Genomic DNA, 26206 nt, shown 5'->3' with positions numbered 1-26206 from the left:
CTCGAGCCAGTGCTTTATTGTTGGGATGCCTATGTCTGGATTACTGTGACTTCTTGAAAAATGACTCCATCGCTATGTAATAGCCTGCTCGTGCCTCAGTTTCCCTCATTCTTGCCCAAAGTGAATGAGGCTACTCAAGCTTTATTTCAGTGAGTGTGTTTTTATTCATCTAAAGCCCAAATGGACATAATATAAAATTTACCATTTTAACTATTAAAAGTGTGATCAGAGGTAACATTTAATTGTTTACACACACTCACACACACTATTTTCTTAATTTTATAAAAATTCTAAATAAAGTACTATTTGTACTTACAGATGAAAATTTACCTCAAGATTATATGTACAATAAGGAAGTGGCAGAGTCATGGACAAACGAATAAGTAATAAAAATGATGTCAGGTGTAAGATATTGGCCCTATGTACTATTGTCCTCTCAATTTACATATCATTTACATATCCATTGGCGCACTTATACTGCTATACGACTAGTCACATTGCTTCTTCTATTTTCTATCATATCTATTCCAAATGTTTAACCATTTTAGGACAGATTTCCGCCACACTAAGTACACTCTGCCCTTGTGGAACTTTTCCATCTGTTCCAGGTGAAGCTCGGGACCCACTTGACACCCCCTCCCCACCCCCTCCTTCCTCCAGGCCCCTGCTACTGCGGTTATCTGTCTTTCTATGGACTTGCCTGTCCTGGGCATCTGTGTGGGGTGAATCCTGCAGTGTTCATCGTTCACAGCTGGCTTGCTTTGCTTCGTGAGCATCTGTAAGGTGTGTGGATATTGTACTGGGTTGTCCGGATTGTCTTCCTTTCTGAGGCTGAGGAACGTCCCATGTGCACACGGGCTGCCCTTCGTCTCCCATTCTTCCTTCAACAGGCACGCGACTGCTTTTGATGATTGTGAGCAATTGTGGCGTATGCGTTTCTGTTTTAGTCCTGGCTCTCCATTCTTTGATTCTGCTTAGGATTGCTGGACCATGTGTCGACCCCGTGTTTAACTATTTTGGGGAAACTGCAGGCTTTCTTATCATTTTATGTCCTCAACACTGAGCCAGAAGTCCTCTGCCTTCCCCGTCAGCACTTGTGTTTGGTGTGTTAAATGTTGTTTGTTTGTTTTTGTAGTAAAAGTGGTCATCCTTATGAACAGGGAGTGAAGCCTCACTGTGGCTTTGGCCTGATTTCCCTGGGGCTATGGGATGCCACACATCTTTCAGGGTCCTGACTGACCAGGAGCTTCTGTGGAGAAATGTTTACTCAAGTTCTTTGCTTATGCTTTTGGGTTTTGTTGTTAACTTTAGGATTATTTAAAGTTTAGCTCTTAAGCCGGGCGTGGTGGCACACGCCTTTAATTCCAGCACTCGGGAGGCAGAGGCAGGCGGATTTCTGAGTTTGAGGCCAGCCTGGTCTACAAAGTGAGTTCCAGGACAGCCAGGGCTATACAGAGAAACCCTGTCTTGAAATAAATTAATTAATTAAATTAAATAAAAATAAAATAAAATAAAATTTAGGTCTTATAGGGTATATGAATTAAAACTATTTTCTCCAATATTGTAGACTATCTTCTTTTTGCCTTGGTAGTGTCCTTGTCCGTATCTCTGTCTGTGTCTGTGATGGTGTCTCTGGGTGTGTGATCTGGAGATTGAGCTCTGCCTCCTGCTTCCTAGGCTACCCTGAGCTACATCCTGTTTCCAGTGATTTTATATTTTCATAAAGTTTATTATTCTTGTTGCTTGCCCTTTGATGTCATATCTAAAAGATCATTGCTAAATCTAATGTCATGAAGATTCCCACCTATGTTTTATAATTGGATCTCTTAAATTTAGGCTTTGGTCCATTTTGAGCTAATCTTTATTTACGGCAGATAATAAGGATCCAACTTCATCCTTTTGCGCAAGGCCATTCAGCTTTCCCAGCAGAATTTGTTGACAAGACCTTCTGTTCCACTTAACATCCTTATTGCAAGTTGTTGGACCGTGTTTCATTCTGCTGGTTCGTGCGTCTGTCCTTACGCCAGCACCACATTTCTTTTCATTACCTTCACTTTGTAATGAGTTCTGAAATCATGAAATGTGTCTTTTAACTTTGTTCAGCTTGTCCCCCAAAAGATTGTTTTGACTATTTGGTGTCCCTTGGGATTACACATGAATGGGTGGGTAGATTTTTACTATTTCTGTGGTCAGGGGAGCTAAAGAAAGTTTGATAGAATAGTACTGAGTCTATAATTGTTTTGGGTCATATCTATGTCTTTACTCCTAATCTGTTTGTCTTTACTTTGAAAGTGGGTTTCTTGTAGACAGTATATAGTTGGGTCTTGTTTTATACTCCAGTCTAGTTAGTGTGTCTTTTGTTTGTTGTTTGTGTTATTGTTTTTTTGTTTTGTTTTTGTTTTGAGGTTTCTCTGTATAGTACTGGCTTGCTTAGAACTCACTCTGTAGACCAGGTTGGCCTCAAATTCAGAGAATCTACGTGCCTCTGCTTTCCAAGTGCAGGGATTAAAGGTGTGTGCCACCACCCTCCTATAGTGTGTCTTCTAAGTGGTGTATTTAGACTCAGTTGTATTGATATCCTTAGATTAATAACTATCATATTTCTATTTCTCTCTCTCTTTCTCTCTTTCTCTCTCTCTCTCTCTCTCTCCTTTTCTGTTTTCTTTTTTTCTTCCCTTTTTGTCCATTGTGGTCTAACTGAACATTTTATACACTGATTCCACGTTTTCCCTCTCCCCCTTATTTCTCTCACTCAGCTCTCTCCTGTTCACCATGTCAGTGATGCTTCCTCACAAATCTGTAGTCCTCCTAGAGCTTACAGTATGCATTTATAGTTGATCTAAGTTCACAGTCAGCATTGCCCTGGTTCTCAGGTAGCAAAGCAGTATGTTGTTACCTTGTGGGCTTTCTCATTTATCTGTTAGCTATAATCACCACATACATTGTTGCTGCTATTGTTAAGGAGAAATAAAATGTTCTCAAACAGACATGGGGGAAGTTGTTCACCAGTAAACTGTCTATGAAGTAACATTAAGATTTTCAAAAAGAAAAAGATGGCATGGATCAGAAACTCAGATCTACAAAAAGAAAGAGAAAAATAAGTGACAATAATATAAGTAAATAAAAAATACTATCACTTGATCTAGTGGGCAATAGTTTTATTAAAACAGTAGCAGCAGCAGCATCTTTGTTGACTGTAACTAATGTAGAAATAGATGTATTGGGAGAGGGGTAGGACCAGGAGGAGAGAAAGAGGAAGGAGGAGGAACAAAATGGAACCAGTATATAAATGCTCATTAGGCCAGAGCAGGCAGAGATGGGAAGACAAAAGGAAGCAGGGGAAGGGAAAAGAGAGAAAACAGTAGCTGATGTGATAGCTAAGAACCTCGCCCTGCTTCTTAGATGCATGCGTTTGGATACTGCTCTGCTCTTTAGATGCATGCATTCGGATCCTGCTCTGCCGTCATTCCAGTGTTTCTTGTTTTTTTTTTTTTTTTTTTTCTCCCTTCCTTCCCTGTATCACAGGTCCTGGGCAGTTTCCTTTGCATGTCTCAGTTCTGTAGTTTGCCCTCACTGCTTCTCCAGCTCCCTTCTCCTTTCTTCAGCCCCACCCAGTGTGCTTTTGAGCTCCTGCAAGGCATCCTTCCTTTCTGCCCTGGTCTTTGATTTGCCTCATTGTTTCCCATTCTCCCTCAGAATTTCCATTTCTCTGATCACATTGCCCATCTGCTCCTGCGTGTATTCCAGTCTTCGCATTAGCGCCTTTAACGTGTTGATCATGGTTGTTTCCAGCTCCCGATCTGCCAGTTTCAGCATCTCCCTGCCACATGGTGAGCCTGCCTGCTCCGTGTCTTTTTGTCCTTTTGTTTAATTAGTAGGGTTTGGTCGAAAGTCGGACATAATATAAAGGCTACAACTCTGGTAGACCGGTGTTCAGTGATTCGGGAACTGCATGTTGGAGAGAGAGCTCTGTCAGCCCGTGCTCAGTTCTCAGCATCTAGGCTGTGACTCCACACCTGCTTTTGCTTCCCTCCCTTCCTTGTTATACATTACAGGGCAGCTAGAAGGGATTGGGGTTAGGTTTGGCTTTAGTTAGTCAGCATCCCAGGTGACAGACTTTGTTAAGAGGAACAGAATACTCAAATGTATTTAAAATGATTACCTACCCACTCCCATTGCCTGATGCCCCAGAGACTGATCCCCTGATTTCCCTGTGGGAGCTGCCGGGTCTCCTGGCGGTTAGACTTACAAAAGGGTGAGTGTATGCCGTCAAGGCTGGCCAGCCCACATGGAGCTTCCAGGACCAGGTGAGTGGGTTCCGACCCCAGCACTGACTCCCAGAGCCTGTGCTCTGCTAAGGTATAGTGTGACAGCAATTTGCCTGTGCCCTCAGCTCCCCGGTGGATCTAGGAAGAGTTCATGACCTTTGCTTATCATGTCCAGCCTTGTGTGTGAAGAGAGGAGGGAGAGTGCCAAGCTTTTCATCCTGGACCAGAGAGTGCCCCAGCTTTGCTTTCCACCCTGGCTCTTTAAACAAATCAAAACCACCAAGAACCTATCGGAAACATATTTTACCCAGGTCTGTCTCATTCAAAGCCGTATTCTTTCAATGTTTTCCTTGATATCTCCGAGTTTGGGGTGAGGAACCTTGATCTTTTTCCCTTGACATCCCCTGTTCCAAGTATATCTACTAGGGTAAATCCGTTATTCATGTCTGCTGAGCCCTAGCTGCAGGTTCTCTCCTCTACCTGCATCTGACCTTGCTGCCGCCTGGCTGCCTCGGCCGTGCTGGAGCCGGGAGAGGTCAGTCCCTGCTAGGCTCACCTTAGGAATTCATTAATATGCTGCATGAGTCTCAGATGATCCATGGTTAGGGTGCCAGGGAGATGAGCAAGCCAGCCTTGTGTGACCTTTTCAGCTGGTATGTGCTTCCTGGTACATGAGGGGGGAGGATTAGGAAAATGGGGAATGGGCCAAGATTGGGGAGATTATCCTAGAGTCTACATCAGAAAAGGGTATTCGGCAGGTCTGAGCTGCCTGAGACCACCCTACCCTTGTTCCCAGGGCCCTTTACTGTGGAAAAACCAGTTGCCGAGTTGAGGGCAGATCTCCAGATTGCCTGGTGCCTGTGTGGAGGGAGGAAGAGAGGGGCAGAAGATAGGATTCTGTCATGTTGAAAAGTAAAGGACCAGCCTGTTGACCTGTGGGTCTTTCCAAACCAGAGATCACATGACATACAGCCCTCCGTGTCCTCCTAGGGTCAGCAGACATTGCTGCTCAACCACCGGGCATCCAGACAGCTGTGTCCCAGGGTGCTATTCCTGCCCCACAGTTGTCACTTCTACAGCCAATCCTTGGCTTGTTGCTGGGACGGGAGAGTCAGCAGCCAGTGCCTGCTGATGGGACGATCCATCTCATATCTCTGCTTCTGCCCAAGCATGCCCCTCTCAGCTGTCCATCCCACTGGCAGCAGCCCAGGATGCTGTGGCCCTGTTCCCAGCTCCTGACTTGTCCCCGTGTGGGAAGTAGACGGAAGCGTCCTGTGTGGCCTGTGACACTAGCAGCTTTGGGGGGAATGAGCAGGATCCAGGAAGAGGTGGGAGCCCCAGCTCCTGTCACATACATCAGATGGGGGTCTCATTATTAGGGGCGTTGGGCAAGAAGAACATGGAGCAGCTCTCCTGGGAGGGCGAGGAGCTCCCAAGAGCCTGTTAGAATACCACCCAGGCACATGGATCTTGCTGCCTCGAGACCCCCAGGATAACCACAGACCAGGATAACTAGACAGTCCAGCTACGGCAGGGAAGGGTTAGACTGAGAAGTGCTACAGCCTGTGAGACCGAGCTTTTAATACAGGTTTGTGAGAGCAGGTCATGGAGGGTCATCACCAGAATAAAGACATCCTGCGCCCACAGCACTTGAAGTCATGAGGTGACATAACCGGGCTCCTGTGTACAACCATTGGCGCACGTGTAAGCTTTACCAGGCAACAGGTCTGATCTGATCACAGGAAGCCACATGTGTCCCCTTAGCCTAATCCTACCCAGCTGAGAACTCAGAGAGAAGACGTTTACCCTGCTAGGGATTTCTCCATCTGAGATGTGCTCACAGAGCCTCCAAGGGCAGCAGCTGTGGGCCTGGGGTGAAGCCAAGGAATCTGGGTGTGTGTTTTGATGAATGACATAGTCACCCTTCCTGCAGAAGCATCTGCTATGGGCTTCTTTGGGCCACACGGAGTTCCACCCATAGTCAGTGTGCCTTCCTCAAAATGCTTGGTTCTCTTGGAGCCTTTTTTGAATGAAGATTTCTGTAGCAAATAGGTTAGGAGAAAGCCGCTTTCCTGGGAGACTCACTGGGCTGATGGCTAAACAAAAGAACCTGAAAGTCCTATAGACACACACACACACACACACACACACACACACACACAAAGAATGTTCCATTTCATACCCACACCATATACCCACATGCACACACAAACAAACACAAAGTAAGTAAGATGAAAAATTAAAAATACAGCTGGGCATGGTAGTGCACGTCTTTGATCCCACCAATTGGGAGGCAGAGGCAGGCAGAGCTCTAAGTTCAAGGCCAGCCTGGTCTACAAAGCAAGTTCCAGGACAGCCAGGGCTACATACAGAAACTGTGTTTCAAAAAACCCAAAAGCTGTAACTAAATAAAAAACTTAAAAAGTAAATAGGGGCAGTTGCACATGTTGTTAAGTTTAGAATGGAGTCATACTACGTCATGGAAACAAGGGAATTGGTCACACAGCTAATCAGGCATGTGACCACTCAGGCATGGGTCAGGGTGATCCATCTACATGCCAAGAAACAGATGCCTCACTACAGAGCAGGGGAGAGCGTCAGAGACCCAGGAAAGACCAGGGCTAGAGGGCCTAGCAGCTGGAGCATGGCTGACTGTTGCTAAGGTCATAAATTAATGTAAGAACACCCAATGATTTGCATTTGGAAATAAATACTGTGGAAATAACCAAACTACTCACAGCAGGTCATTCAAGAGATGGCAAACTGGAAGCAAGCCCTTCAGTTGCCGCCAAAAGAGAAGTTCTTGGCTGTCAGATGAGGGGAGCTCTCCACAGCTTGAGGGACTCTTGCCAAAGTGTAAGCATGATGTGTGAGGTGCAGCCCGTGGAAAAGACAAAAGCCAATAAAGGACTTGCCGAGGAGCCACGGCTGGTGCCTGGAGGCTACTTGGAATTTGTGTGTATGCAGGCAGAATGCAGTGCTGTCCTTCAGTGAGAAGGGCCCCACCTCAAGCCCAGTGCTCAGAATCCAAGACATCTGGATGCTAGGCAGGGCTGGGCAGACAGCCTGGGAGCTTAGCTTGTCCTGGACAGCAAGCACTTCTCTGTGAGGACTTCGGTTCTGTCACAGCTGGAATGTCCTCCTCACTTGCTCCAGGGCCATCGAACCAGAGGATGGAGGTTCACTACTGGAAGTCATGCTCAGGGTGTCACACAGCAAACAATGCTCACATGTCAGATCGTGCTGTGGAAGATGTGCCCAAGGCATGCGGAATACGGATGGGGGGACAGGGAGCAGAAGGATAGACAAGTACTCTTGTGTAACAGGAAGTCTCCACAGGGTGTAAAGCCACACCTGCATAGGCAATGTGCAGGTTAGGAAGGTCACAGTGACTCCAGTGTATTCTTAATGACCTTGACTATTCTGTCGCAGATATTGTGATCATAATGATAACAGTACAAAAGCAATTCCTGCTAGTGATAGGTGGATAGATGGGTTCTGTCTGCATTGTTGCTTAGAAGTTGAAAAACCTTGTGGTAACATCAGCACTCTGTCCCAAGCAGGGGTTCGTGTGTCCAGAAAACTGTTTAGGTCAGCATTAAAGTAGTCAAGGTCTAGGCGTGCTGATGTGAGCCTATAGGCCCAGCCACTCTGCAGTTGCGAGGATGGCTTGAGTGGTTCAGAGTCAGCCTGGAAAACACCAAGACCTCATCTTAGATTAGAAGAAATAGATGAATGAACAGACAGACAGATGGATGGACAGTCAGATAGATGGATCCATATATGCATGCATTCGTGCTTGAATGGATAGATAGGTAGATAGATGATAGAAAAGGCCTCTTCTTCACTTTTAAGAGCTCCTTATAATCAGAGGGAGAAAGGGATTTTGCTCAGGTGAGTACGTAACTAGTGCTTTAAGAATAAATTAAATATGAAGACCCTCGGTGTAGCCATGACATGCACCTACTGCTCTGTCTTTAGCTTTGACCCCGTCGGTAGGGCCTGCTTAGAACTAACCATGTCAGAAGGTTAGAGAAATGGTTGGTTTCAAAGCAGCTGTTTGGTAATTTATAGCAGGAAATAACCATTGCCGGCTCAGCTTATTCCGAAGAGTTCTGGTGGGAGGCTCTGCAGAGGAGGATCCCTGTGGGGGTCTGCTTGGGTGGGGCTCCCGAGGGATCTAGTGGAGTGGGCTTGTTGGGTGGATCTTCTGGGGGTCGTCTGGGGACTCTGTGCTTGTTCCTGAGGCATGTCCCTGACCCCATGGGACCTTAGACAAGAAACCTGATGGGAAACCTCCATTCATAAACACGTCCAGGAGGGTTGGAGCTTTGGTTTTCACTCACGGATACTGGTTATCTTTCTCCCTAAAAGAGAGGAGCCCCTAGAATTGCCAGCAGCCTTTCTGTGGATGGCTAAGTCCCCAACTCGGCTCTGAGCTGCCACTGTAGCTGGCTTCTGAGTGCATGTGAAAGGCACACTGTACTTCGTAGTCAAGCAACCAAAGGCGTTTGTGGGAGAGGGCCAAAGTCCTGGTGGCAGGTGTATTTATGCAAATAGTTAGCTTCTCTCACAGGCAAGGCCAGCAGAAGCCCAAGGCAGAGGCAGGAAAGCCTAAGGTGGCAAGAAGAGGCCATGAGGCATGGTGGGAGTTTGAAGAAAGGAGTGGGGAAAGGTCTACTAAGGGGATAAACCCAAACCTTGAGAGGGTGGTTAAGGACACCCCTTGGACTCCTGAGTGCAGTCTGCAGTGACTCTGTGGCCTGCTGTGGGGGAGGCTGGGGTCTGGTTCCCTATCTATACCATCCTGGAAGCAGAACCATGAGGTTAGTGTTTTTTGCATACTGAACAATGCGTATAGCATCTGCACAGGTCATCTCATTTCACCTAGACATGGTTTACAAGAAGATAAACAATCATTATCTCCTTGTCATCTGAAGTCCCCAGAGGGCAACTGAGCAGAGTCTGTGAGGACAGAGGATGTCATTACCAGTATTTTAACCATACTCCAAGAGCTGAGAATCATGGTAACTCAGTCTTTGCCAGAGTGGGACTGACTTGATTCTCCCCAGCAGGAATCCTGGCCAGAACCAGTAACTTCTGACCTGGGACTACTGGTCTACCATCTCCTCTGCAGGCATCAGCTTCTATATTACAGTTGCCATACTGTGACGAAGCAGCAGGGGGCAGCCTAGATAGCAGGAGAGGGCTATGGTGCTGCTAGCAAGGCCTAGTACAGGACAGAGAGGACCACAGAGTGGAATGGGAAGGGGTTCTGACATGGGAGCCACGGATGATTAGCAGTGGGCAGCAGGCATCTCAGAGCCAGGGCCTATGAAGAGAGGGCAGCAGGGCAGAAGGTAGTAGATGGCCAGACTGACTCTCATAGGCCAGGAATGGGTTTCCTGAAGACTGAGTACCTTCTGTCACTCCCACTGAGGTCAGTGGTCATCTGACAGGACTGCTTTTCCCCTGGAGACTTTCCTGGGGCTTGCAAAGGAGAGCTCACTCCAGTGATAAGCAGGTGTAGAAAGCAGTCCCCTGGGGCTGCCCAGCTCTAAGGCTTCAATCCTGCTTGGAATTTAATTCCTCCCCTTTTCTCTCAGGACCTGTTCCCAGGTACTGTTGATCCTGTTGTAAATGAGACAGTGTTTGGAGCCTTCGTTGAGTCAGGGCTCAAAGAGTATTTTCTTGTTTTAATTAGCTTTATTTGATTTTAAAAGCCTTCTAACACGCTCAGTGCCCCAGGGCCTCATGATTTGAGCAGGTTATTCAAAATCACTCTCTACTTAGTACTGAAGTAGGCAGCCACACCAGACATTCCACATGTGACCTTGGTGTTTAGATGATGTGCATGCCAGTGGCTAACAGAGGTGTCGGCCTGAACCCCGGACCTTTTTCTGCCATGGCTCCACTTCTGTCCCTGTTGCCATGGGTAGGTGGCCCCGTTTGGAAGCCAGGTAAGTGTTGCTGCTGCTCATCCTGCCTGCCTGGGCTTGTGCTTTGGGGCCATCTCTCCCATCCCTTTAAAGCCAGCCCTGAAAAGCCACCCCCCAGACCACTGCAGGCATGGAGAAGCAATTGTAGAACCACCCTCTCCTTCCCCAGCGACTCTGCCTCTTGCCAGGGGCCACTGTCACAGAAATGCCCCCTAAAGATGGCCACATACACATGTTTAGCTCTGACACCTCAGATATCTTCAAGATGGGGCTTCAGCCTACCCATGAGTCTGTCTCTTCTCCAGTCTCTGCTCATTATGACCATGAGAGCTCAGCGTTCGTTGGGCCCCTTTTTCTGGACCATTCTTGTGGCATCTGCCTACTTCATAGGAGCCTGAGGGGACCCCTCCTGATGAGCCGTTTTGGGCCCCTCCTCCTTCCTGGCCTCCATTCTCCTGCAGCATCTCCTGCTCTGCTAGGCTGGATCAGCACCAGGGCTGCAGCATCCTTAGCCAATCTGCAACATTTGCAGTCTGTTCTGACTTCCATGGCAGACTAAGGGCTGGGCCAAGCACCAGAATTCAGAGTGGGCAGGACACAGACCTGCCTGCAGAGAGGAGCAGTGGAAAGGGGCAGAAATGGGCAGGGAAATGGTCATAACAGAGCAGAGAAACTTATCCCAGATACTCAGATAGCAAGCAGGAAGATCAAAAGTTCAAGGCTTAAATGGACTCTGGGAAAAATTAAGTTGGGAGGGACGTGTATTGGGATAATTTAGGGGGAGTTAGAAGAGCAGGGGGAGTAGACATAAGCAAAATGCATTGTGTGCATTTATGAAGTTCTCTAAAGGACAAATTAAAATATTATGCATTAAAATAAGTATTTTCCTTCCCAATTTTTAAAAGTTGAGATGCAAAATTATAAAATATGATATTTTCTCAATTTAAAAAAATCCAAGGCCTGCTTGGGCAACTTAGTGACAGTCTATCTTGAAAAAAGTAAAAAGGGGCCAGATGGTGGAGTGCTTGCCTGGTATGAAGGAAATCCTGGGTCCATAGTAGGGAGTATGGGGGTGGGGGTGGGGGTTGGAAACAACAGGAGAAATTATCACGAGACACTGATGGCAGCAGTCAGAGACTGAGTTCTTGGGAACAGGGTCACAGTCTACACCATTGTGTTCCTCGAGAATTATAAATCTGAGTGACAGGTGCTGTGAGTCCTGAGGGAAACAACAATGACATCAGTCTCCTTGCTCTTGAAGATGCCCAAGGTATCAGCCCCCTTCCCACTGCTTGTGTGCTATAAACATCTCTGTGGCCACCTTTAGGGGGCATTCCTGTGACAGTGGGGAAGGAGAGAGTGGTTCTACAGCTGCTTCTCCATGCTTGCAGTGGGCTGGGGGATGGCTGTGGTGGTGAGGAGAGATGGCCCTGAGGCACCAGAGATAGGCACAGTCATCATCCGGGGTCAGCCTTCCTTCCCTTACTGCATAAGCAGTCATCTTCTCCCTGCAGGGTATCTGAATTGCTGAAATCAGGGTCTTGCCTGTGGTTGAGGCCAGGCAGGGGCCCAGCAGTAGGACTTTTGGCTGCCTGGCTGTACCTGCACCTCCCTGCTTCAGGGCCTCAGCCTTGGTTCTCCTTCCCTCTGGCAGCTGCCCAGGCCTGGCTTCTTCCATCACTGCTGGGTGCCTAGCCCAAACCTGAGCTGACAGCACAGAGCCTTCTGCAGAGGAAAGGAGGGCATCTGGACTAGGGAGGGAGCTACCAAACAGTCTGTAGACTGTCCACCTGCCACAGGCTCTTGATAGTTTTGTGTATGGATGCCCTCACCCTGGGGGAGGGCTGTGGCACACAGACATTTACTCACGTCCTTCCCTGGGTCTGGTCAGCAGCCGGGAGCCTACTCTGTGGATAAGATGGTGTATGGGTGAGGGAAGCTCTACCCTGCTTTGTATATGGGCTGCCCAACTGAGACACTGTCTGACATCTCAGAGATGCACAGTTTGGCCCCCTGTGAGGTCTTGCCCATGGCACAGGAAAGCCTAGACTCTGGACTCCCCTTGGGAGGCTGCACCCATTGTGTCCACTGGGCCTGAGCATCACAGATGACAACATGGGGCCCCCTGAGCTAAAGAAGGAGAGTCTACACGGCAGACAAAGCTGGCTGGGACAGAGAGCCACACAGCCACCTTGTGAAGCCCTGCTGCTCCGCTATATCCACGGGGAAACTGAGGCTCATAGATGTGCACTCAGGAAGTAACAGGCAGGAGGAAGCCAGTCCAAACACAGTGGCTGTGAAGGATGCTAACCCCGGGTAGAGAATGGCTCAGAGGTAGAGCACTTCCCTGCAGTGCACAAGGCTCTGGTTTCTGTCTAATGGGGCCAAAATCAAAAAGGAAGAAAACCTGGAGGGGGAAAACCCACCAGTAACTCTTTCTTTAAATTTCCCTTACAGAGAGACTTAAGTGGGAAAATGGAACAAGAAGCAACAGATTAAACACATGCCATGCTTGCCACCCTGCCCCGGAGCAGCCCTGACCCTGTCCACAGGGTCACAGCAGCTGGGCTGTGGTGGCCTGCCTGGGTGAGACCTTGTGTCAGCCCCTGAACTGGAGCCACTGAGCTCAGTGTCTGAGGGGTGTAACTGCCCGTCATAAGAGGCCAGTCAGATGGAAGGCACTTACTTTTTGGTTTTGTTTTTCTTTTCTTTTTTAATGGTTTTTCGAGACAGGGTTTCTCTGTATAGCTCTGTTTTTCTTTTTCTTTTTTTTTTTGTTTTTTTTGTTTTTTGTTTTTTGTTTTTTGTTTTTATTTTTGTTTTCTAGGAAAGCAAACAATATTTTTTTTTAAACAAAGGCTCATTCCAAAAAGAAACAGTGGCAGTCACGGTCTGAGCTGTGGTGATCAGAACTACTTTAGGGGTGCGGTGATAGATGGAAGGGGACAGACCAGGGAGTGCTTGGCCTGGATTGGCCTCCTCTCCCCTCGGCTCCAGGTCTCTGTGGCTTGGCCTTGTGTCCAGCATTCAGAAACCTCTCCTGACACTACTGTCACTTCAAGTCACACCCTTGAGGTCCAGCACTTTCTCACCGTGACCCACCCTGTGGCCTCTTCAGTGACACGGGATGGCTGTGGATCCCAGGGGGTCCTTGCCTCTGGTTTTGTGGTTAAGCTATGTAACGTTTCTCCCTGTGAAACATTCTGTGAGTCCCTCTGTCCAGCTGCACCAATTACCAGTATACCCCCTCCAGCCTGGCCTTGCCCCTTGGTGGACTATGCCTGGGTATTAGGAACTTGATGACACGTCTCATTCCAGCTGACTGATAGACCTGGGTGTTACACAGGGATTGAGTGGGGACCCTCTTAAAGCTGCTAGTCCTTTTCAGAGTCCCCACAAGAGTATTTGTCTGGCCCTGTCCTGCTGGTGCCAAGTAGGGTGGCCAGGAACTGTGTGGGAGGGGCAGAGGCTCCCTTTGGTCACTGGCCATGTTCCTAAGGCCTGGCAGAGACTAGGTCTAAATGTCTTTGGAGATTAATTGGTCCTTTCTCTTTCTCTCCCTGTGTCTGTCTGCTGCCCTGTGTCCTCGCCAGGGGGGCTTTCTCTGTGGTCCGACGCTGTGTCAAGCTCTGTACCGGCCATGAGTATGCAGCCAAGATCATTAATACCAAGAAGCTGTCGGCCAGAGGTAAGGTGTGGCAGGGGTTGTGTGTAGGTGTGCGGGGGAACTGTCTCAGCCTTTCGGGACTGTGGTGAGGGATCAGGAGTGCCATTGCCTTCAAGATAGGTCAGGCTGAGTGGACTTGGGGGGAGCCAACTTTTGGTCTCTGATTTAGGGGTTCTCATGTAGCCTCTTCTCCTTCCCAAGCCTGCAGGGGTCTCTGCCCCAGACCTGAAGAGAAGTCCTCACATTGGGGAGGCACTGGGGGACTCAGGTGATAGTTCCCTAAAAATTATGGCCAAGGAAAAGCAGTGTGTGGTCAATGGCAGGGCTGCTGTTGGCATCCATGTTAGTGAGGGTCTAGCCCTGGCTCGCCTGGGGTATCTCAGACGGTTTCTTAACTGAATCTGCAGAGCAGGGAACGCCATTGCCTGCCCCCAAGGAAGCCTCTGCAGGCTCGCAGGTTTACGTAATGGTGCTGGCTGGGCGGGCCACGCAGACAGACGGAGGCAGGGCCTGCATCGGGGCAGGGCACATCATTTCAGGCTAGGTGGTTATCAGAAGCCACTTTCTGGTGATTTCCTGGGGATGGGTCCAGGTATGAGTGGGAGTCATGGATCAGCCGAGGGATCTGGATCGCGTCCCCAAGCAGTGTGGGCTGAAGGCCTGGTGAGGCCTTGGGGGTGGCGAGTGGCATTGCCACATCACCCCTCTCCTCCCATCCCTCCTCTTCCTCCTCCTCCTCCTCCGCCCCCTGTCCTCAGACAGTGCAGCCTGAGTGAACTTCCAGACTAAAATCTGAGCTGGCAGAGAGCAGAGGAACCCTGACCTCTCTCATCCTGACTGGGAGCTGCTTTTGGGGGCTGGCTTAGGATGGAGGCAGGGTCTCATCCAGTGGGCATATTGAGAGTGTGAACTGCTTTGCTGACTGCAGGGTCTACAGTTTACAATCTGGCAGCTCACAGGTCACATAGCTGACCCCACTCCTGCAACTTATCAACTTATGTGTAAGCATGTTTGAGCACCTGCTGTATACCAGACCATTGGGGCTCTCCTGTGTGTTTCCTCTCGGCATTCTCTGAACCTGATTGGGACCTTCAAGGCCCATGATGCTTCTGTACCAACCTGCCTTCATCCGTATCTCTGAGAAGTACCTGGGGCTGGACCTGTATCCCCAACAGGCAAGGCAGGGGATGATATACAGAAACCTTCAGGAACAGGGAGCATGGTCTCTTTTGCACCCTAGATAGGGAGCTGCATTGGGTGGGAGATGCTTGTGTCCCTTATGAAATTCTTCATGGGCGAGATGTGGGTCACCTGCTGCCAATGGGCCTCCCTTCTGTCCTGAGCTCTGATTCAGGATCCTGGGCTAGGAGCTTGGTTCTTCTCTGACACGACACAGAACTAGTGTGGAGTTCTCCACACTCAAAGTGAGCCCAGGCCCAGTGTGAGAACAGTTCATATTTTCTGCCAGCTGAGCTGGTGGTGGGTGGTGAAGCAGCAGCAAAGAGTGGGTCTGAAATTATGAACATCAGCAAACAGCACTCCCCACCCCACTGCGTCCTATAGGGATGTTCTGCTGTGGTCTGCTCTCAGGAGGGCAGGATGACCCTGGCTGCTTTGTCTTCCACAGAGGGTCTCCCCACTGTCCAGCCCTTGGCCTTTTCTTGAACATCTTTTTTATGAGGGGCTCTAAACATAGAAATATCAAACATTGTCAAACATCTGCTCTTGGCTGGTCTTGCCTGTCTGCGCTCTAACCCTAGACTGCGTACCATCCTGCCTGGGTGCTTCAGCATGTGTCCCTGCCATGTAACTCCAGCTCTGCTTGCTGTCACCAAATGCTCAGCCCTGATTCCACCATGTGCCTGGTTGCAACAGGATGGTAACAGGACCACATAGCTAGGGCATCTTTGACATTCAGCCGTATTCCTGGCAGTCTCTCTGAGTGGATGCCTTGTCACACCTGGTGGAGCCAACATGATCATACTATGACCATGGTATGGCCCCAGGATCTTGGCCAGCAAGGGGTCCCACAAGGAGCTGACCCTACTGACCCTGAATCAAACCTGAGTGTAAGGACTAACCCAGCGCTAGCCTTGCCTTGACTGCTGTGGGCATTGCCTCTGTTTCCCTATGTCCACAGTCTGCATCACAAGGGACCCTGGTGACAGTTCTGGGAGGCCAGTGATGCCCAGGAGGTGGCACTGTGGGTATTCCTTCCTGGCTCTGGTTGGCAGGCAGAACCCTGCCTTTATCTTTGCCAGCATTTCTCTGCCCTGTGTCCCTGCTACCCCAGCTGCCTTCCCTTAGGTCCCCAAGCCTCTTACACACTTTGAAAGGGCTGAGGCAGAGGGAGTCAGGTGAGCTGTTAGCTTCAAGGTGGGTAACTAGCTCCTTTTTGAGGGGACACCTGGCATGGAGTCTCCTTATACCTCAGTTTCCCCCAAGTGAAAAGAAAGATAAAGTTCTTAAAAAGAAAAGAAAGATAAAGTTCTCAGGAGAGTGGGCTGGCTGCCTGGGCGTGGCCAGGCTTGCGGCCCCTCCCCACTGCCCCTTTGCCTGGTCAGGTGGTGGTGGTCCTCTGACTCTCCGGCCTTCGCATGGACACTGCTGACCTCTGCACATGCAGCCGCTGTCCCAGCCTAGAGCTGAGACTATATGGGACCATGCTACCCATCATGGCTCTCCGTGGAGTCTCTGCCCTTCCTATAGGCTGGGTTCATATTTCTTGAAGTAGGGAGAAAGGGGTAGGGACCCCCAAACACTGGGATATTTCTAGACACTTGAATGTCACTTACATTCATAATTTAAATTCAGTAAAAAGATGAGGGCCTTGCTTTTCCTCTGACACCCCAAGGCTTTGGGAGCACCCACATCCCGTGCACCCAGAGGGAGGCAGCTTTGGTCCCTCAAGCTGCTTCCAGGAGGAGGACATTGGTACCGAATCCATAAGAGATGAGACCTCCCAGTAAATGACAGGGCTCAGAGTCACACACCCCGTGCCAAAGGCCGCAACACTCCGATTTTAAAATTTAATACTTAATTAAATAGAGAATTGTGAGGCATCCAGTCTGTGAATGTACGAAATAATTAGAGATTATTAAACTACTCTTAACAAAAGCAGTTAAGGGGAAATTAATTGACTGAGGTAGAGATCATTGCGCAGAGTCTTAGAGACGTCATTTGTTGTTACTCCATTTCCTCACTGTCACACGTAGCAGCTGCTCCTTTGGGGGTGGCCTTGTCCCTGTGGACACCGTGTGTGGAGATAAGCTGGGCAAAGGTCCTGCCTGGTTAGTGACTGTACATGGAAGGACAGTGTGACCGGAGAGCCTGCTCCTCGGTTCTGCTGCAGGAATGGGAGTGTATCCCTGCCATGGTCCCCACTGCTGCCGAGAGACTTTCCCCCACACCCGTAGACAACTCGGACTTACCGGGTACAGAGGAGGCAACGGTCTTACAGAAGCTGATGGGTAGAAGAGCCCAGCTGGGGCAGGCAGTGGGCTCACAGTGGGGATCAGATGTCCCAGGTCATGTCACTGCCAGGCCTGCCGTCACATGTGGGCTGCTCTCCCAGATGAGGGGCCAGGCTCAGCAAGCTCCTCTCACCCTCAGGTCCATGCCCAGCTAGCTCCAGCTGCATGCCTGGCACCAGGCCTCCCAAAGTCTCACATGGTGTCTTCTGCATTAGGAGTCACACCTGGCCTGAAGCTGACAGGGAGAAGCTGTCCTGGCGTCTCGGGGGTCCTGGGGTGCAGCTGGAGGGAGGGTCTACATCTTTTCAGAAACCTGCCTGGGATGTGCGTGGGCCTAGGGTGCACATGTGAGGTTCCTGCTGTAGCTGACAATGTGACTTCCTTGGCCTCACTACCCACAACCCCAGACGCCCCTCTACCCAAGGGATGAGCATGCAGAATCCACAGAACTGGGTTAATAGAGACGAGGCGCTGCAGCACACAGCAGCCTGAGCGTGTGCTTCAGGCAGTGCCCTTTCATCCTGGAGACCCTCCCCTCCTTTCTCTCCAGCTCCCTGGCCAAAAGCACAGGGACCCTTCTGCCCCTGTCAGCGGGAATGTCTTCCCTTGGGAGTACTCCCTTCCCAGAGCCAGGGTCTGTCCATAACTGTTCTGCTCTGTCACTGGACTTGGGCTTATGGGGTGTAGGGGACAGGTGAAGAGTCTTGGAAGGGGGAGTCCCCGTCCTCAGGGTCAGCCACCCTGAATGAGGGATCCAGACTGAGTTGCCAGATTTCACACCTAATAGTTTTTATCTTATAACTGATAAATAATTTTAGTTATATTATTATAAACAGGTAGAAGATTAAGTATAGTCATGCTCCATATTACATTTTTATATTAAAAAATATTTTTGAAGACTGTCTGAAATTCAAACTTACCTGGTCATCCTGGGTTTGATCTGGTAGCATGAACAAGGCTGTGGAAGACAGCTTATAAACTCAGCTGGTTTAGTCTAAGCTTCTGACGTCGGAACCCAGAGAAAAATCTGAAGTGTAGAGCCAGGCCATGGCTGAGGAACCCTGGCCCTTTGTGGCCTCACCTGTGAAATGGGGACAGGGCGAGCTGCTTCATGCTGACTGGTTTTGGGGTGTGGTGGCTTGTGTGAAGAGTCATCAAGACTGAGGGCAGACTGCTGCTGGTGTGAACAATGCCAAAGGCTGGAATCAGTGTGGTTGGAAGTGGCTGCCAAGGGTTAGGCTTTGGAGCCCCCTAGACCATGCTGCGCACAGTGCCCACCCCTGGGTTGGGGTAGACAAGGGTGATGTGATAGTCTTCATCTGAGGCCCTGCCGGGTTACCAGGGAAGACCTCTCTCCGGGAGCCCGGCTCTCCTAGGGTCATTTGTTGCTCGGTTCCCATACAGGGAGCTCACCTTCTTGCAAGGCTAAGGCTGGGGATTTGAGCCCCGTCAGCTGGTGGGCATCAAGAGAGGTTCCTGGGGATGGCCTGTAGGAAGGGAGTTGCTGGGAGCTAGGGTCTGGGCCCTCCTGCCTCGGCCTTCTGTAAAGTGGGTGAAATTGGCTTAGGGAAACCTAACTTTTCTAGTTCTGACGTCCCTCAAACCTGGCAGAGTCCTATCCAACCCCTGCCACCTGCCTGCCACAGAAGGCATACACAGGGCCAAGGGGGCCAAGGCCCACACTGTGGACCCATTTGAGGCCTGGTTTTCAACACAATTCTCAGCAGCTCATCTCTCCTTGCTTTGACTCTGGGCCCATCCCAGTAGGGAAAGGGATGTCCCATGGCTGCACTGGTTATAAGAAACTGACTGGAGCCGGGCATGGTGGTGCACGTCTTTGATCCCAGCACTTGGGAGACAGAGACAGGCAGATTTCTGAGTTCGTGGCCAGCCTAGTCTACAAAGTGAGTTCCAGGACAGCCAGGGCTACACAGAGAAACCCTGTCTCAAAAAAACCCAAAAAAACAAAACAAACAAACAAAAAAAAAACGAAAAAGAGAGAAACTGACTGATAGACCTGGAGAGGTGATTACGCTCTTCCAGAGGACCTGGATTTGATTCTAACTACGTGGTAGCTGATAATTCCATCTGTAATTCTAGTTCCAGGGGATCTGATACCCTCTTCTGGCTTCTCTGGGTACCAGGAACACACATGCATAGACATCATTTAGGAAAACTACTCATACACATACAATAAAATAAAATTTAAAAAGAAATGGACTTGTAAGGGTTTAGGGAGAGAGTTGTACAGATTGGACTGGGGCGCCAAGCTGGTGGTATAGTAACATGAGAGCGTGGGAAAGCAGGTCCCAAGCCAGCTCTGGAGGAGCAGGGCCTGGGAAGGGCTGGGTGTGGTCCATATGGGAACCCGCTTCAGAGAGGACACTCCAGACGACATCCCCTCACTCTGCAGGAGCCCCTGTCCCCAGAGGCTAGGCGCCCTGGGCCACAGGACGCTTCTGTGCCTTACCTAGAGGAGCTGTGGTCCTAGGTCTGCTGTGAAATGGCCGATGCTGCTTGCAGCTCAGTGGAGGGAGGCTGGAGACCCAGCAGGCCCAGGCTTCTCATGAGGAGAAGGTATTTCCCAGAGTGCGATACAGACACAAAAGGAGATGAAACTTCTTTGGAGCCAGTTCCTCTCCTTGTGCTCCCATGGGAGCTGGGATGCTGCAAACTGGCCTCAGCTGACAGGCGATGCTTGCATACCAGGCTACAAGAACATGATAGGACCTCTGCATGGTTTATGTGGCTGGTTCAGGGTAGAGCCCAGAGCATCAGTGAATAGTGTGCATTACATAAGTGGGCTGGAGCTACAAAGCTCGTTTGCTAAGTTTTTCCCCCCCCCTTTTATGTCCTTAGCAGCTAGAAGTGCTTCCCAGCCTCATGAGAGCAAGTCTCTGGCCAGATTGGGTTCTAGGTGTCCAGTCTGGGATGCACGTGAAGATCTGGGCAGTATTTGAAGTCTCTGGAAAGGGCAAGAAAGATGTGGTGGGTACAGTTGGGAGGCAGAGGTTAGGCACAGGCCACCATGCCCAGGAAATGTGGCAGGAATGTAGCCTGAGCCTTGAGATGGCCTGTGACTTACCGTGTAGGGCCACAGAGTGAGTCTTATACTCTCGAGGCTACTGACCTCAAAAGCTTTTGCTCTGTCCCATGACCGTGCGACATGATGCTTAGTCTCTAACACAAAACTCACCCACTGTCACTGGAGGATTTTTTGATGGTATCTGAAGAGATGGGCTGCTCTGGGACCTGTGTGTGGGGAGACATCACCCCAGGTGTAGACTAATGGCCCTAGAGCTGGGGGAGGGGACAGCTGTTCAAACCATGGCCTGTGTAAGAACAGTGATTGACAAAGCTGAGACCTCAGAGTCCAGTCCACTTTGATCCCTCCCTGTTCACAGCCAGGGATGTAGGAGTCCTGTTCCAGGGCAATGGGCATGACCAGCACAAGAGCTGACACTGGTCAGATGAGATGACCCAAAAGCTGCAGTCACACGCTCTCAGAGACCATGGAAGAGCATGCGTGCAGGTCTCTGAGGCTGCTCTCAGAGCACCATGAATCAGCAGGCCTGGGGAAGGCAAGCTGTGTGATAGCCAGGATTGGTGACCCAGGTGTCAACAGGGGAATGTTTGCATAATTATGTGGCTTGCAAGAATGAACAAGAGCTGTGCCCTCTCTGGGTGGGGAGTGAAGATGGAGAGAGTCACTGTCCTATCCCTAGAGACCGAGCTGGGGGACGACACATGGTTGAGCATGTGATGACTTCCCTAGTTTCTCTGTTGTGGCAGTACACAGCACTGACCCCAATATTAGGCCTCACCCCACGACCTTGCTTCAGCTGCCAGCTTGGCGATGAGAGAGCAGGATTGCCAAGCAACATCTCTGCTTCGAAGTGGAGCTGCACCCACGTGTGCACAGAAGGTTCTCTCGTCTGCAGAGGACCCTGGGAGTGGCACATCAGCTGAAGGACAAGTGGACCCTGTGGAGGGAAGATAGTGTCCTCAACGTGCAGCCCCAGAATGCCCACCACCGCTGACGAATTGGGAAATAGTTCAGAGGCCCTCCACTCTGGTGTGGGTGGCAATTCTTAGGGACAACTGCATGCTCCATGCAGGTGGTCAGGGTCCCTTGGGAGCCCTGCTTCCTTTCTTGATGCCAGAGGGGTGGCAGGCAGCTGTGGGACCTGCACACAGATGCCTCTCCTCATGGCTGCCGGCTGGTGCTGTCTGGTTAATTGCTGGTTGTTGTGATGCTTTCTTAAAACAAAACATGTACAGAAAGCCACAGTGAGAGTCACCTCTTTCCACTTCTCTGGCCTGACAGCCTTCAGCTTCGTGTGTGGGCCTGACTGGAAACCCTTGCCATCTCTGGTCCTAGGGATTAGACAGAAGTCCGAGTGTCCTCCTCCAGGGCCCATCTCATTGTCACTTCCACTGTTAGGTGCTTGCTACCTCCCATGACGCCCTTGGAGGGCACCCTTGGAGAACTCCTACCGGAAGGAATCCAGGAGCTCTTCCCGGTCTGCCCAAAGCCCGCGTTGCGCAGACAGAAGCCTTTCCCCTGGGGAACTGCGGGTTGTGTGGGGAGTGGTCTTTGCTCACCCACAAGAGCCACTTGTCTCTCATAAGAACTAGTTAGTCTCTGTCCCTGACCCACTTTCAGCTTCTGTACCAGCTGTGCCCCAAGACTGGGTAGGCAGACCGCACTGCAAGCCTGCATAGCCTAGGCTGACCAGGGCGGGCCTGGGCTAGTTTGTCTCCATTCGAACTAGCCTGGGGAATGTGGCAAAGCTCTGCTCAGGCGGGATTTCACCCGGGTGACAGTCTTCCTTCACAAACCATTCCCCACCCAATCAGCTCCCTGTCTTTGGAAAAATCTAAGATTAGAGTTTCAAGCCTCCCTACTGGCCCTGGGCTAGCTTGCACCGGTCCTTAGATTTGAACTCACTTTTTTGTCTTTCCTGGTACCCACCCAGGTCTACAGGGTGCTGGTGAAGCTACAGCCAGCAGGGCATCCCACAGTCTCCAGGCTGGCAGCTCACTGCTGCAAAGAGTTGGCAATTGGATTCCTTGGCATGCATATGCATGGCCCTTGAGAGTGTGAAATCCTGATGTTCAAGGTCTAGATGGGTGGGACCTGGGATTGAACTGTGTGGTTACCAGACTGGGTTGGGCTGGGCTGGGACACAGGGCATTATGTGAAGTGGCTGTTCTGAGCCCTTTGAGACTTACGATGGCTGACCCCCAGGCCCTGCAGGATGTATGTGGCTGAGAGAGATGAGAAAGAGAGCAAGCTGAGCCAGTTCCTTTGGAACAGGTCTTTCCATGTGCCGAAGGCAAAGACAGCAGGGCCTTGATCCCACTGCAATTGGGAGCACTAGCTAGGCATGTGCCCAGCTCCCTAAGTGATCAGAAGGAGATTCAGGCTGGATGGAGAGCCCTTCTCTGTGGTGGCCTTTGTTGATTTTGAACAGGACCAGCAATGGTGGATGTGGCATCTTTGCTACCCCTTGAATGGGGAGAGACTGAGGCCCCTGCTGGGCCTTGTAACGACCTGCAGTTTCCTGGACACTCAGCCAAAGCCTTATGGGTAATCTGGGTCCCATTGCTGCTCACTGAGGAAGGACAGAATCCTGTGACATGATGTGCCCTGGCCATCAGGAACTTCCAGCTATCTCTCATCCAGTATCCCGCCAGCCACCCCAGGCAGCACAAGCAGACTGACATCCACCTCAGCCAGTGATGCTGCCTTTGGCTTCATGCTCCTAGTAGCTGATTTAGCTCAGGAAGCCATGGTCAGCCATTTCCCAACTTCCTGCCCATGTACGTGAGCAAGGGTGGTTTGAGCAGGGACCCACCACTGTCCCCACTTACAGGGTCCATGTCCCTAGGCCCTTCCTACTTGGAGTGCATATCTCTGAAGTTCCCTCACAGGTCCTGAGTCTCCCTACAGAACGGAGAGGCTCTCAGTGATCACTGGCAACCTCTCTGGGGTGAGGGTAGTGCCCACTGATAAGTGGAGGAAACCCCACGAACCTGCCTGCATCAGGTGTGGGTGTGCCCTCTACACACTCCAGAGTTCAGTCAAGCACAGTCCTTTGGCATCAGACACTGTCATTGTTCCCATCAGGCAAATGAGGGCCAGCACAGGCATATCCGTTATCCCAAGCCATACTGCATGTGAGACTCACACCTGTACAGCTGGCATGAGCTCGGTCCCGGAATTGCAGACGCCCAGGACCACAGGGAGTGAGAGAAGGGAGCCCTCTTGTGAAATTGGACCTTGTATCTTCCTCTTCTTGCCCCTTCTCTGTCCCACCCAGTGTCCTCCCATGACAGCCTGCAGCTGGCAGGGCTGGGAGCCACCCACGCCCCTCCTGTCCCCTGCTTGTTGGCTCCTCTTGCTTGCCACCCCAACCCCCTGGGTTATGAGTCACCTCTGCCAGGGAGCAGGTGCGGGGGGGGGGCTCGAGGGTGGCAAACTGGGGGAGGGGAAGGTAATTGGAGTGGGCAGAGAATCTCTGCCTTCTTATCTCTAGAAAAAAGGGACAGGAAATGAGAGTCACTTGCAGAGACTGACTACAAAATATCACTTCAACTTGTCCTATGAGGCCTGCTACCCTGGCTTCCAGGTGCTGGAAGTCGTTGGAACCACACCCTGAGTGTCTTTGGGATCAAAGGTGGGCCATCCCTCCTGTCCCCAGCCACCAGCTTGCTACCTCTGCCTCTTGGGCATTTTTGGAATTAAACAGGTTATCACCGGTAACACTCGCAGATGGTACCTGTCATGTGACAGATGCTTCGGAAGGGCATGCCACATGCTGTGGCCTAACTGCCAGCACCTTGGGGCAGCCCCTGCTCCTGTCATCTGCAAGGTGATGGACACTAGCCCTGTCACCTGTGTACATAGACTACTTCCATTCCGCTCCCTGAATCCCTAGAGAATCATGCAGTCATGCAAGTCCCCAAAACCTATGAGAGCCTGGAAGGCAGCTTGACCCTTAAGTCATAAACTCTCCTACCCAGGGACTGTACAAGTTTGCATTGGCCCAGTTTGTGCAAGTGAGTGCTTCGGATGGTCTGGGGTCTTACAATGGTTTTCATAAGGCCATGGGGTGAGGGAGGCAGGAAGCCATTCCTCTGGGCCCTTGGCTGCATTGCTTGTCCTCTTGCAGCAGCATTCGCAAGAGGACACAGATCCTTCAGCATGTGGAAGCTGCAGGCTGCAGAGGATGCAGGCCAAGCCTTTGTCACAGCCCTTGAGCACGAACACAAAGCCTTGGCTTTGAGGCTGAACTGGGTCACCTGCTCTGCGGGTGCAGAGGAGCATCCTGTGGCGGCGGGCGGGGGGTGGAGAAGTGGGCTGCCTCATCCCATGTGAGTCACTCAGCATGGGTGTGCAGGCTCTGTTGGAGCTGCTTCGATTCTCAGGTCTCTTGATGGCCTGGACCTTGCTGGTGAGGTCCTCCACACTTGCTACCGAGCTCAGGGGACACCTGAAGTTTGTGTCTGGCAGAGTAGACAACTAAGCAAGCTAGGCCTGCACGGTGAGATCACGGCAGAATCACCTAGAAAAGCTTCCAGGCCTCGGCATCCCCGGGGGTGGCATCTCGGGACACTGCACTATCATTAGAATTCAGGCAGGCGGGTGGATAATTGCAGGCTCCGCTTTAGTAAAAAATTTGAGTAAAATTGTGTTGGGTATTTTTTGTTTTGTTATTTTCTGATAAGTACTTTTATGGGAGTATAGATGAATGCTGTATTCTATCTGAGGGGTGTTCCTCTTCAAGGAGGAAAAAATAGCACATCATTTGCCTGAGATTCCTTAGCCAGCCCCCTGGGGTAGCAGGTGTATAATGCGTGAGTGTGCGTGCACATGTGTGCCACTGCCAAAGTAAACACGCCAGCTCATATACAGCCCCCCATGTGCCCTTTTCTTGTTTGGGGTGCAAATTCTCATCACATTTGAGCCCCTAACACATGATGAGCCACAGGAGCTGTCTCTGAGCTTCCAAACAGAGAGAGACACATGGGGTGCTTCCCCACACCCCCACTTCACCCCCAGCTGTGCCTGCTTGGTCAGATGACACCTCATAGCGGGGCTTGAGTATATTTTGTAAGAGGAGCCAGTGGTTGCTGGAGTGGATGATCTCCTTGAAGGAGTAGGGAGGCCAGGGCTTCTGGTGACACAGTGGGGTGAGGCCTGAGTCCAGGGCGGTAGGAAAGCCCCCTTCCTGGGTTTGTTCCAAGGACATGTCTGTTCTGGGCGTAGCTCCTTGAATAAAGTACAAGTGTGTTTCCACAGTGGTTGGTATCCTAGACCACACTGCCCACCTCAGGCATCGGACCACAGAGAAGACTCGGCCAGGCCTGCCTTTCTGTAGGTGGACAATTTGCCCCAGCACTGGGGGCCAGAGACCCAAACTTGCACACCCCCAAACTGCCTTTTTAAATGGGTGCCTGCAGTCTTCCTTTTCTGTTGGGCCTAGGGAGTTCCCTTGGTGAGAAAGGCACCCCTTTGAGGTTTGGATTGGCATATCCATTATGGGCTCACCATTCTGGGAGGGGCTCAGCACTCAGCAAGAGGTAGGGGTTCTAAATGCCGCTTCCACCCCCTCCCGGTTCTGTTCCAAGCCCCTCCCTTTCTTGGCAGGGAGGCAGCTGCTGTCCTTAGTGCTGAAAAGCCTGCTTTCCCCGCCCCATCTCTCTCTCTCTCTCTCTCTCTCTCTCTCTCTCTCTCTCTCTGCCTGTCTCTGTCTCTCTCTCTATCTGTCTCTGTCTCTCTCTCTGTCTGTCTCTGTCTTTCTTTGTCTCTCTCTCCCTGCCTGTCTCTGTCTCTGTCTCTGTCTCTCTCTC

General features: G+C 50.7%; 1 protein-coding gene across 5 annotated transcripts in view; it reads left to right on the top strand.

Moving 5' to 3' along the window:
- The window catches only part of Camk2b (calcium/calmodulin dependent protein kinase II beta), a 90731-nt gene that overhangs the window by 23639 nt on the left and 40886 nt on the right, over positions 1-26206 (top strand). For all 5 annotated transcript variants that reach the window (XM_029483713.1, XM_021178099.2, XM_029483714.1 and 2 more), the window contains exon 2: positions 13801-13895. In XM_029483713.1, coding sequence (XP_029339573.1) covers positions 13801-13895 — 95 coding nt within the window. The remainder of the gene's footprint in view (positions 1-13800; positions 13896-26206) is intronic.

The sequence above is a fragment of the Mus caroli genome, chromosome 11 (assembly GCF_900094665.2).
Source record: "Mus caroli chromosome 11, CAROLI_EIJ_v1.1, whole genome shotgun sequence".
NCBI lineage: Eukaryota > Metazoa > Chordata > Mammalia > Rodentia > Muridae > Mus > Mus caroli.
The sequence above is the reverse complement of the archived record's forward strand: the minus strand, read 5'-3'. Positions and strand labels throughout refer to the sequence as shown.